The sequence below is a fragment of the Salvia splendens genome, chromosome 8 (genome assembly GCF_004379255.2).
Source record: "Salvia splendens isolate huo1 chromosome 8, SspV2, whole genome shotgun sequence".
Classification (NCBI taxonomy): domain Eukaryota; kingdom Viridiplantae; phylum Streptophyta; class Magnoliopsida; order Lamiales; family Lamiaceae; genus Salvia; species Salvia splendens.
Genome location: NC_056039.1, coordinates 2,770,279 through 2,783,243, shown reverse-complemented (window position 1 = coordinate 2,783,243; position 12,965 = coordinate 2,770,279). Strand labels below are relative to the sequence as shown.

Here is a 12,965-nt window from a genome sequence, read left to right as displayed (position 1 = left end):
TTTATATTTATATTTATATTTATATTTATATTTATATTTATATTTATATTTATATTTATATTTATATTTAGTAATTCGTATTATAGCATTCAATATCTGGCGAGGTGGCGTTTTTGACCCTTTTCCCCCAAAAGAATTAGCTAAAACAGCGGTCCGAGCGCCAAATACCGTCGTCGGAAAACTGGGAATCAACTCATCCTCCGCCGACACAACTCGGAAATTCTGAGGAAAGAGGGAGCATAAATCGTTTGATTCACAATGAAAATTTGGGGAAGACTGATAAATCGAGCAATTCTTCTGAGCAGTAGCAATGGCGGATTACTATCGAAACCCTTAAATCCTCGAAATGTGGCTTGTGGGGCCGGCTCATTCCACCGGAACATCTTCTCGTCTCCTTCGAGTTATTTGTCGGATTTGAACGTGCTGAAGTCTTCATTACGCTTCTCCCAGCGGAATCAGTTTCAAGGTCTGTTCACCTGTTAAATATAGTTGATGCGCCTGAAAGGCAGGATTTTTGATAAATTGTTAGGCGAATTAGGTTGATTTCATGTTTATTAATCAATGAAATTCAGGCTTCCCAAAATCCCTATGTTTGATATTTGTGTTTGTCAGCGCTGATAATAGTTGGTTTTCGTAAATTTGTTGTTCCTTTTATTTAATTGTGTGTGAATAATGAGATTGGTTTGTATGCACTATCCGTTGGCCTTCTACTACTTGATGTAGAAACAGATTTCTGCCGGGGTAATGTTTTTGCTAACAGTTCTAAACTTGGGATATGACAGAGCAGAGGAGGAGCATGTTTATCCAGACACAGTCAACTCCTAATCCCGCCTCGCTAATGTTCTATCCCGGGAAGCAAGTTATGGAGACAGGGAGTGCCGACTTTCCTAATGCACGCTCTTCCATGAGTTCGCCACTGGCAAAGAGTCTTTATGGAATTGATGGTAGGCATTATCTTCCTACTCTCGAAAGAAGGGTTTACGTACACAAGTTTCTGTTAGTTTTGTGTTTGTAGTAAGCTGGTACTGCACCTTGTAGAATTTATTAGTTGCAATTTGCAAATACATGATACACTGAAGATTTTGATATGTGCTGTGTAGTCCTATGGCTAGGTTTCTACCTCACGATTGTAGTCGAATCTGGAGAATATGACAAGCTAGAATTTATTTATAACTTGGAGATATACAAATCGCGTATATAAGGCACAGTTTCTGCATTTTGCTTGTGCCTTGTAGTCAGATTCTGGCATATCATTTGGGTTTGGCTTATGATTATTCCGTTTTGGCATAGAAGGACAATGAATGAATTAATTAAGAACATTCCTATAAGTGCATTAAGCAATGGCTCTCGTTTTGGCTCTTCCATATTGGGACTACTCAAGGAGATTGCTCTTATTTGGCATAATTATGTAAGCTCCATGAGCATTATGTAAATTGTTTCCAGTGGGAGAGACAGCAAGCACCCTCTTAGTTATGGGATCAAAAACAAAAACCTTGCAGTTGATTTTGCATAGGAGAAAATAGTACAAAATGTGATTGTCAAGAAAAAATTTAATTCCGTGTTGGTTCTGCATGATATATATTAAGCTTGGCTCTTCTTCTAAATATCATGAGAATGTCTTGTGTTGTCTGTTGTATCATGTATCCGAGCTACCATCATGTCATTTTCTATATTAGAGTTTCTAGCATCTCATCTTCAGATACTATAATTTTTAGGTTAATGATTCATTGGAATTGATCATAAGTTCGTAACTTATCCTTGACTGTGCAGGAGTGACCAGGGTGTTCTTTGGATCAGATTTCGTGACCGTAACAAAGTCAGATGAAATCTCATGGGATTTACTCAAACCTCAAGTCTTTGCTGCAATCATGGATTTCTATTCTTCTGGACAGCCGTTGATATTGGATTCAGCTGTTGCTGCCTCCATGGACACAGCCATCAAGGAAGATGATTCAGAAACTGTTGCCATGATCAAAGAGCTCTTAGAAACTCGAATCCGGCCAGCAGTACAAGACGATGGTGGTGACATTGAGTATGTAGGGTTTGATCTTGACACCGGAATAGTTAAGCTGCGAATGCAAGGAGCCTGCAGCGGATGCCCTAGCTCATCCGTTACTCTGAAATCTGGGATTGAGAACATGCTAATGCATTACGTCCCTGAGGTCAAAGGTGTGGAACAAGAATTTGATGAAGAAGAAGATGCAACGCTAACTGGAGCACCACACGAGTAATTGACAATCTCTATCACCACAGTCTACGCACATACACATAAAAGAGGAATAAACTTACTACTACTAGTTTGGGTATCTCTCCATCATTTCTCATTCTGTTTGTTATTTGTAGCTCTTCAGTAGCTAAATCGTTGTGATCATTTGGTCGTATAGCTTTCTAGTAGCGCGTTGAATCGTTGATGCTGAGGAACAGTGAACTTGCTCGATTCTGCCTAAATATTTTTGATGCTTGATCTCATGATCTGTCACTCTTCATAGCAATGTTTTGAAAACCGAACTGACAAGCGAACCGGCGAAGCTACTGATTCACGGTTCAACTAGTCGGACCAGTCCAGCCACTGGTCGGACCGTTTACTGTAGCAAATATAATTAAATATGTATTATATAAATACATCAAATTTATTATATAATAAAATGTAGTTATGATCAAATTCATATATATAAATATATAATTTAGTGTATAATTAAATTTTAGTGAAATATAAATATAAATATGCACCTAATATATTAAAACTTATATTTAATTAAATATATATATATGTATATATATATATGACAATATTCAAATTTAGTGTAATAAATTACTATTAAAGTTTATTAAATAATAAATATATAATTAACATATTTTAATTACAATTAATCATAATTAATTAATCAATTTATAAAAATAATAATCAATCATAGAATGAATGAAATTTATTCATTGATTATAATAATAACTAAAGTTAATGTTATATCACAACAATTGTAGTGGTGGGGTGGTAATGGAGATGGACTTATATACAAGAGGTCTGTGGTTTGAATCTCATCGGTTCAATCGGTTGGTGGTTCCAGACTGAGTACTGGTGTAATTATTGAAAACCGCTGCTACCGGTTGGCGGTTCGGTTCCAGACTGAGCACTGGTCAAAACACTGCAATAATTTTTCGGGTCCAGAGAGGGGTAAAACTGCCATACTCTGATACTCACGTTGTTGAAATTATGTGGATATTCAATTTTTTTCTGCTCCATTTTAAGTTTGCCAAAAAAACCCACGTCACATGCAGCCATTAATTTTGCCTATACAACTTGAATCAATTACTACTACTAGGGATGTCAATCGGGCCTGCCCATCGGGTTTCGGGTCAATCGGGTGCGGGCTAATCGGGTTGTGAATTCTTTTGGGTTGTAAAAGTTCAACCCTAACCTAAAAGCTCGGGTTTCGGGCTAGCCCATCGGGTTAATCGGGTTGCTACCGATAAGATTAACATGCGATCAATCCAATAAATAATGATAAAAATTAGTTATATTCATAAAATGTAAAATATTTAATTATGATAAATTTGAGATATATGGTCAAACTCAATCATAAACATGATCAAATACTAATATTTGAGATATTTCGTGAAATTTTAATGAATGTTTTAGAAATTTAAATATTTTTTAAAGTGAATTTGAAGTTTTTAATTTATTCATCAATTATTATATTAATAAAAAATCAATATATAATTTGTATATTTAATATAAAATTGAAAGTTATTATTTTAGTTATCTATATTATAAAATTAATCAATGAAGTGTCGATTTAGGAGTAAAAAATAGAATAATATAAATTTTAAGCCCATCGGGTTTTCGGGTCTAGCCCTAACGGGTCGCGGGTTAATCGGGTGCGGGCTAATCGGGTTTTAATTTTATCGGGCTAGAAATTTCCAGTCCTAACCCTAAAAATTTGGCGGGCTATTCGGGTCAGCCCACGAATTACGGGCTACATTGACATCCCTAACTACTACTATATGTTTCATAATTAATTATGCGAAAGATATTCTTAACTACCCCAACTCACATGGGCAAGTCTTTGGATTTTTTTATTGATTGGTCGAAGTACTACTATTATTATAATTATTATTGTATAAAATACTCGTCCATTTTTTTATAATATAAATCTTACTTTTATTTAACACTCCCTCACTTTCATGAAGCGCTTTTTATCCGCCACTAGATTTAAGAAAATTGTATTTAATGAGTTAAATAAAGTAGATGGTAGAATAAAATAAGAGAAATAAGCCAAAAAAAGTAAAAGAAATAATAAAGTGGATGAGATTAGATGTTCTCCTTGCCAAAAAGAGAAATGACTCAAGTAACTTGGGACAACCAAAAAATGAATACGACTCAAATAACTTTGGACGAGCGGTGTATTTTTATGATAAAATGTAAAAAAAATGAATTCTATATGTATATTTATCATTTGTTTTAAAAATGAAATGTGATTGTTGTTGGATGTATAATTTTAGTAACAAACGATTGACTAAAGTATTAGGCCATCCACAACGCTGTTTCTATACCGTTCCTATACCGTTCCTTAAACCACTATTTGAGGGCACCACTGTACTTTTTTACTCTATTCCTTAACTAAGGAACGGAACCTGCGACCCTCCGTTCCTTAACCGTTCCTTAACCGTTCCTTAAATTACTATTCATTCAATTTCATTTTTTTTATTTCCAACCCAATTCAATTTAAATAAACACACTTTAATAAAAAATAAACACACTTTATTAAAAAACACACAACATTAAAAAAAATTCAACTTAAACTTTAAAAAAATAAAAAAGCACACAATTAAAATCCTAAAAAAATAAAAAAAACACAAAATAAAAAACACACAATTAAACGTGGGAAAATAAAAAAACTACTCCGCCGGCGAATCATCCTCCGGAGGCGGTCGAGGTTGAGGGGGAGTCGGAAGGCCAAGTTGTGCTGCCATATACACAATTCCGTTCCACCAGGCCGTGAATTGGGCGTACGAGAAGCGGAAACTGTCCGCCATTGTGGCGGTCATGTACGCCACCATAAGTGTGTCTGAGCCTCCCCGCGAGCCCGATCCCGAGGCCGACTGGCTTGATTCGCCTCGGCCCTTCCTCGCTTTAGCCGCCTTCGGCCCCTTCGTCCCTTGCGGCCGACGGCGCCCACGGCTGGATCCCCCGTATTCGTCGGACGTTGGATCCCCCGTACCCCCAAACACCTGCGGTTCACACTCGCTGGCCTCACCGGTGTCACCAGACGAGTAGTTGCCGCTCGCCGTGTGCTTCGTGCGCTTTGAGGTTGAGCCCGAGCTCGAGCGGACACCGCCGGCCCACCTTTCCTCGTCTTTGACGAGCTGTCAAATATCAACATATTTGAACTGTAGACCGGTGTCCTGGTAGAAGACGCGCAAAGCCGCCCTCAGAATGTCGGCGCCCGAAGCTCCGCTTTGGTAGTTCGCCGCTTCGGCTGAGTAGATGTCGCAAAATTTTTTGACCTGTGCGTCGACTCGGCCAAAGTGAGCACAGAGCATTGTATATTTGCGCTTCCGGGCCCCTTTCGGCTTAGTCTGGTGGTAGACATCACAGACCTTTTCCCAGAAGCACTTGGCGGCTTGTTGGTTCCCGACGATGGGATCGTACGAGACGGTGAGCCAGGCGGTGTACACCGCCTTAGTTTCTTCGTTGTTGTACGGATGCCGGCCCAGATCCTTTAGTTCCTCCTCCTCCTCCTCCTCTGGTGCCTCAGACGCAGCCCTAGAGCTTCCACCGCCTCGGCTTCCTCCCTGGGTGGGTTCAACGGGGATATCCTCCCGAATCTGGGACAAACCCTGAGAAAGCCGCGAGCCGGGTGGTCGAGTGTAGGCATCCACATCGAAAGTGGGTGGTTGGTACCCACCCGGCGTCGCCGACCCCTGGGTGCCCGGCGTCGACGACCCGGAACCACCAAGTGTGTTGTACATGGTCTCCCAATCGCCGAACGCGTTGAGATCCCACCCACCGGAGCCGCCACCGCCGTAATTCCCGTCGCCGGACATTTTGTGAAGGAGATTGAAATAGAAAATTGGAGAGGAATTGATGTTGGTTTAGGAAGAGTAAATGTGTAGTTGTGTGTGAAATGTAATAAATTAGGTGTATTTATAGAATAAGAAAATAAAAATAAAAATAAAAAAATTTTAAAAAAAGTTAAAAAAACGGTAATATGACCGTTTAAAAAAAATTTAAAAATATATATTTTTTAAAAAAAATTTAATTATTGCGTCATCGCTGACGTGTCCCACTCGCGGGCCGGCGAGTGGGAAGCACGCACGAAGCGGGGAGCGTCACGTCGCCCCAGCCCGTGGCGGCACAAGCCGTGCCGCGTCCGTGCCGTCAGCACGCGGAACGGAATGGGAGCGGAATGGTGCGCCGCAACGCGTTCCGCGGCGAAACCGTTCCGGCGGAACGGCACGCGGAACGCCGGTGGCACGCGTTGCGGGTGCCCTTATCAATCTATATGTATCAATGCCAAAATTATTCCTGAATTTCGAATATACAGTAATATACTCAAGGGCGAGAAGCTTCAATCATCCATCCACCACGTGGCACCAACCGCCCCCTTTCCCTCCACCTGCATTTACTAGTCTAATTTGTTGTAAATTCTCCGAATTCATGAAGAATCAATGCAGCAGCAGCAACATGCGACCGTCGAGGGTGGACTATTAGGCATAAAGTTTTAGTCTTGATCCCAAATAAAATCTGGAAGAAATAATGAAATGGTGCGGGTCCAGATTTGATGAAGTTGAAAGCAACGGGAGCGTGCTATCCATTCGTTGGCCACACGCCCCATCCATGGCGCCACGCGAATTCACCGTGCCCCACCCTATCCCATCGCAGCCGCCCCCGCCACTGTATCGTACCACAAATTCAGCACGAGGTACATCTCCGATACGAACCCCCGTCGATTTCTTTAATCCCAAGTGTTTGAAAATAAAACCCGTCCTTGCACGGTCCAATCACATCGCAATCGCTGAAATTAGTTTTCCCAACTACCCTCGTGTTTTTTCCATCCTAGAATAGCAACATACTCCAAGTTAGAATTTAGAGAGAAGAGAGAGAGAGAGTGGTATTGATTATTCATCATCAAGAACTCTATAGAGAGAGGGGGGAGTGAGGAAAGTTGGGATCTTGGTGAAGATGGCGGCATGGTTGGAGGGGCTGAGGCAGCTGAGGCCACTGGTGCACTTGCTGTTGCCACTGATGGTGCATTGGATTGCTGACGAGATGACTGTTTCTGTGCTGGTTGATCTCACAACTAGCGCCCTTTGTCCAGGAGAGGAGACTTGTTCTGAGGCCATTTACATCAATGGCATCCAGCAAACTGTCAGTCTTTCTTCCTTAACACACACACACACACACACACACCATTCTTTTGGTTGGAAGGTTAAAGTTGTGAAATTTTGACAATTTACTCTGAATTTTGTATGATGTTTTTAGTTCTGATATACTACATCCATTTGACTCATCTGGGGCATGCCAAGAGGCTAGAGTTTGATTTGTTGATCTTCTTGTTATGTGTTCTTGGATTCTTGGTAAATTTTTATGGTGTTTTTAGAGATTGATTGGATTTGGCTCCAGCTGTAATGTAATGAATTCATGTATAAAGAGTAAGAGTGCAAGTTTAAGATATCTTTGGGTTGCTTGTGCCATTTGATTGGTGAAGATATTTTCTATATACTTTAGTAATAAAGGTCCTTATTAAATTATAAAACTATCCCACTTTTCAAGACCTGATGTTGATTTATTGTTTTCAATAAACTTATCCATTGATTTTAATTTTTATGCATAAAATGGCATTTATTTGGTTTTTACTTTTTCTAGTTACAGAAAAAACCTTTTTTTTATGCGTTGTTTAGTTCACTTATATGGAGTATTACTGAATTTAGTGGCCATAATAGGCATCTCTTGTGGGTATTTCTTTTAAATTGACTATTGAGACTGATACACATGTGTATAACCATTACAATCTGTTGTGATCATTTGACAAAAGCTAATTTTGATAGTGGTGGTAGACCACTGAAGGTGCTCTTGTGGGCATCAGTTTAGTTCAGTGAGGAGAATATGGCTGTCATCAATGAAAGGGAATTCTGTCAGTTTCCAATTTTTCAAGCTATGGATCAATGGCATACATGACATTTTCTTGCTGAGTTTTACTACGGACGCCATATTAGAATAAAAAAGCTAATCCGAGTACAAGGTTGTCTTAAAGATTTATAAGCACGGGCTTTGTCTATCTCTTAATGACAAAGATAAATGCTGATAGGGAATTGGGGATGTATAAGTTCTTTGTATATTAGCCAGATAAGTGAAGATGCTACTAATCAGGTCAATTTGCAGTAGTGATATGGCCCGGCTTTCACATATCATGTCACATTTATTCTAGGTTCCGTGCTCTTCTATGTATACCCGTTGTTTCTGATTGGATTTCTCATTGACTTTCATTTGAGTACTAGAGAGGAGATATTAGACTTTTATTTATTAGATCTGCTGTCTCTCTATTTAGATATTATCCTGGTGCAGAAATATTGGATAGAAATTATAAGGTCAAGAAAAACGATTGAAAAGGCATGCTGCATTGGAGATTTTTATTGCTGGTTACCAATGGGGACCAAGGCCAGAGGAGTAGTGTGGTTAAGGCAATAAAAGTCTATTTTCTCTTTATTGATATAGTTACTACAAATCTTCACCTAGGGAACCTGGAAAAGAATTGAATAACCAATCGAGTTGAAAAAGGAAAAGTTGAAAAACAAATGAAGGGGAAGGAGATATCTCTTATATATAACCTGATCCCTCTTATGGAATAAACTGACTTGCAAATTTCTGTTTTAATTATGTTTTTTTTTTGCTAAGGAATAAGGATACGTAGTCCATTAACGAGAGAAGCTTATTGTTTCAAGACTGAAGGAATAATTACCAATGCAATTGATACCGCTGCTTAGTATTTCTATAATACTTGCTGCGCCACTGCATGCTGCATCGATATTATACTTCTCTAAGTTGTGCTTGCGTTTTGTGCTTGTAGATTACCGGAATATTCAAGATGATAGTTATACCCCTTGTGGGTCAGCTGTCTGATGAGTATGGACGTAAACCATTCCTACTTCTCACAGTATCGACAAATATTGTTCCTTTCTGTATGCTTCCTCTAAGCCTTATTATATTCCCTATTCTTTGTTGTTGCTTTAATGTAGTATATTCGTTAACCCCACATATCATCATTTTTGCAGCTTTACTTGCGATCAATCAAGCTAGAGGAACAGTCTATGCTTATTATGCTCTTCGCACTATTGCTATGATAATAAGCAAGGGGACCATTTTCTGCATTGCAGTCGCATATGTTGTAAGTTCATTGCTGATTCCATTCAATACATTCTGCCAATACAACTGTATTTACTCACTCTTTAACAATATCTCAGGCTGATATAGTCGATGTGGGCAAGAGGGCTGCTGTTTTCAGTTGGATGACCGGCCTTTTCTCTGTATCACTTGTCATAGGAAACTTGCTAGCACGTTTTCTTCCAGAAGAATATATTTTCCAGGTAAACTTAAGATGTGACCTTTTCTCCATTTCATGTATCGGTCTTTTACCCACATAGTTATGTGATGTTACTTTCAATTTTAGGTATCGATAGTTCTGTTGACCTTCGTCCCAGTTTACATGTGGCTGTTTCTGAAAGAAACAGTGAAATCAACTCAAAAATCAGACCATGATATTTCTTGCTTAAACAAGGCAGTTAGGATTGTTACAAATCGATATTACTCGATGAAGAATGCTGCTTATATTGTTATTAGCAGGTAAATATTAGACGTTTCACATTCATTTTGTTTGTGAATACACATTTTCCGATCTAATTCTGTGCAAGCATATATAGCACCAATTCCTATAATCTTACACTAATAGCCTTTTAATTTCCTTAGCCCAACACTTAAGCGCATTTCTTTCGTCTCCTTCTTCTATGAGCTGGGATCGTCTGGTATCAGCAGTGTCATAATGGTACGCCTCTGACAACTGTATCAGAAGTTAATGAAAACTTCTACACATACACTTTTCATATTCAATTTTTCCTTTTCCATCACACCTGTCAAAAAATGGAAAAATGACATACAACCATTAATTATGCTTTACTATCCTGCAGTACTATATGAAAGCAGTTTTTGGTTTCGACAAAAATCAATTATCAGAAGTTTCGATCATTGTGGAAGTTGGCTCAATCTTTTCTCAGGTATCTTATGCTCTCGGAATTATTTTCGTATTTAACCACTGTCATGAACCTCCATCCATTTGAATTGTTGCTGTGACAAATGTCTTCTCATCCTAATTCTTGCTCGTTCAATTGCCTGTTTGAAGATATTGGTGCTTCCGCTACTTAATCCTTTGGTTGGCGAGAGAGTGATTCTTTGTGCAGCCTTGCTCGCGTATACAGCATATGTGAGTTACTATAAAACGTAAAAGAAATCTGAAAACATCTACTTTCTCCAAAAAGAAAGGGTCTCACAAGAATTTGTTTACGCAGGGATTGCTTTATGGATTGGCCTGGGCACCATGGGTATGTAACTCATATAGACACACGCAAGGACTATTCCTACTGCAAAATTTAGATTTATTTTTTTTCCAACAACCACATCGTTAATTTTTTATCGTGTAGTTCTTGATTGCTAACCATGCCAACACAGGTGCCTTATGTGAGTACTTGTTTTGGAATCATCTATGTCCTTGTCAAACCTGCTGTGAGTATTTTTCTATCCTCTTCTTTGCCAACAAAAGTAAACGTAGATTTTCTCTCTCATAATCTCGATGTTTTCACGAATGGCAGACGTATGCAGTGATATCCAAGGGATCAACTGCAGCTGATCAAGTCAGTTCACTTCTGAAAACTATATTACTACTAAAGATGGATTTCTCGGCTGTGTTCTCACGTGCATCTCTTGTTTTCTTGAATCAGGGTAAAGCGCAAGGCTTCGTAGGTGGCGTGCAATCCATTGCAAGCTTTCTTTCACCACTTGCAATGAGTCCTCTAACCAGTGAGTCTGCAACTCGATTATGTCATCCATCTTGCCTGTAAAAAAAGGGAATGCCGCGGAGTGCATCTGATCATCTCTTTTTTCGATCTTTTCTTTTTTACAGCGTGGTTTCTATCAAGCGACGCACCTTTCAACTGTAGAGGTTTCAGCATCATAATCGCCACACTGAGCACGGTAAGCTAGCTTGATACATACATGTGTGCACTGCTTACGGTTTGGAGCGTGTTTGCCTTATTGTGGCTCGCTTGCTCAGGTGGTGGCGTTGTGCTTTGCGTGGACGCTTAACCTAGACGCGCCAAAGAGGAACGCGGAGGAGCAAAGGGAAGATGTGGAAACACCACTTCTGTCATAATCATCAACTACTGGTGTTCATGAGTAGGGAATCTACTCTTTGGTTGGATCTCTCTCTTCTCTCTAGAATGGAAATGATGGTATTCAAGTGAAAGTTTTGAGGGAGAAGATGATGTGTTGGCATGGTGTATAGGTTTATGGGAGAGATAGGGAGTAGTTTGTATGAAGTAGTTCCACTAAAATAAGCTGTTCTTGGAGCCAAATTAAATGTCGTATCTTATGTAATTTGATATATATATATATATATATATATATTATGAAATTCGATTAATATCTTATTTTATTTTTGTTGTGTAAAATTTCTTTATTTTTTTCATCCATGGATCTAATTAAGTGAAGTATAGCTTAAATAGGTCCTTTTGATGCATTAGATAACTCCTCTAAGATCTCTATCTTAAGGCATCCACAATGGCGGCGAGCGGACCGGCTAGTCGATCTCCGGCGCTCTCCGGTTCGCTCGCCGAATCATTGTAATCGGCGTGCTCCATTTCGGCGAAAAAATCGGCGAGCGCACGCCGATCCGCGAGCGCTGGCCGATGCGCTCGCCTGTCCGCTCGCCGTCATTGCAGGCTTTGGACTGGCGAGCGATTTTTTTTTAAAATTTTCGAAACATTATATATACGCGTTTTGCACGTCATTTTCATTCGCACCACTTGTTTTAACGAGTACTCTCTCTATCTTAATTTCTGTACAAGATCGACAACGTGAAATGGAGAACAACAACGAAGGTACTCCAATGACGAGTGGGTCTCAAACTCTCCCGGTACCCGTGGGAGGTGTATGGGGTCCGATGCCCGGTTACTACAACATGTACACGTGGCAGCAGATGATGCCCGGGATGACAGCCGGGGGGAGTATGCCGGGGGGTTACCGGCGATGCCGGGGTGGGCTATGGCTAGACTATTAATTTTAATGTACTTTTTTTAAATTAATATATTTTTTAATGTATTTTTTAATTTAAATAATATTATTGAATTTTCCCGTATCTGTGTCGTAAATTTAATTCTTTATTTTGTGTGATTGTCCATTATTATTTATTTTATATAATTAGGAGTGATGTGGCTAGGCTATTGCTGGGCTATTGTTGAGCTATTTGCTTGTCCTGATGATGCGGCAGGAGGAGTTTGTGGTGAGGCTACGGTTGGACGAAAACTATTGTGGATGCTCTTATAGTTAACTTACGTCAAATGCGTGTATTTATCATGTTTTGCTCAATGAATTTAGCGCGGGCTTAAAAGTTGTTCACAATTGGTTTAATTAAGTTGTTAATAATTGATTAGTAAAGTTTTATTGAAACTGTACAAGTATGGATAGTTTACGATATTTTGACAATAATAAATTATTTAAAAATCTAAAACCAAAATCAATTTTTAATATTTACTATTAGAACTTACAATGGTGATATTTCTGAAAAATGAAAGCTAAGGCTTAATATCAGTAAAAATAATTAAAGAAAAAGGATTAAAATAATTTAATTTTGAGAAATGGACATTCAGATAATTTTTAAAATTTTTTAATTTTGAGTGAAAACTGAAAAATTATCAGC

General features: G+C 39.0%; 2 protein-coding genes across 2 annotated transcripts; both read left to right on the top strand.

The window, feature by feature from the left end:
• The first annotated feature begins 94 nt into the window (after positions 1-94).
• LOC121742965 (nifU-like protein 4, mitochondrial) lies at positions 95-2,467 on the top strand. Its single transcript, XM_042136116.1, has 3 exons — positions 95-466; positions 783-944; positions 1,771-2,467. Exons 1-3 carry the CDS (start codon positions 259-261, stop codon positions 2,229-2,231), a joined length of 831 nt encoding a protein of 276 aa, XP_041992050.1. The 5' UTR covers positions 95-258; the 3' UTR covers positions 2,232-2,467.
• A 4,504-nt stretch (positions 2,468-6,971) lies between these two features.
• LOC121745025 (hippocampus abundant transcript-like protein 1) lies at positions 6,972-11,702 on the top strand. The gene is made up of 14 exons (XM_042138777.1): positions 6,972-7,369; positions 9,069-9,180; positions 9,274-9,386; positions 9,463-9,585; positions 9,669-9,841; positions 9,965-10,040; positions 10,183-10,269; positions 10,395-10,475; positions 10,561-10,593; positions 10,721-10,774; positions 10,861-10,902; positions 10,990-11,068; positions 11,172-11,242; positions 11,322-11,702. Exons 1-14 carry the CDS (start codon positions 7,184-7,186, stop codon positions 11,418-11,420), a joined length of 1,329 nt encoding a protein of 442 aa, XP_041994711.1. The 5' UTR covers positions 6,972-7,183; the 3' UTR covers positions 11,421-11,702.
• Positions 11,703-12,965: the final 1,263 nt, after the last annotated feature.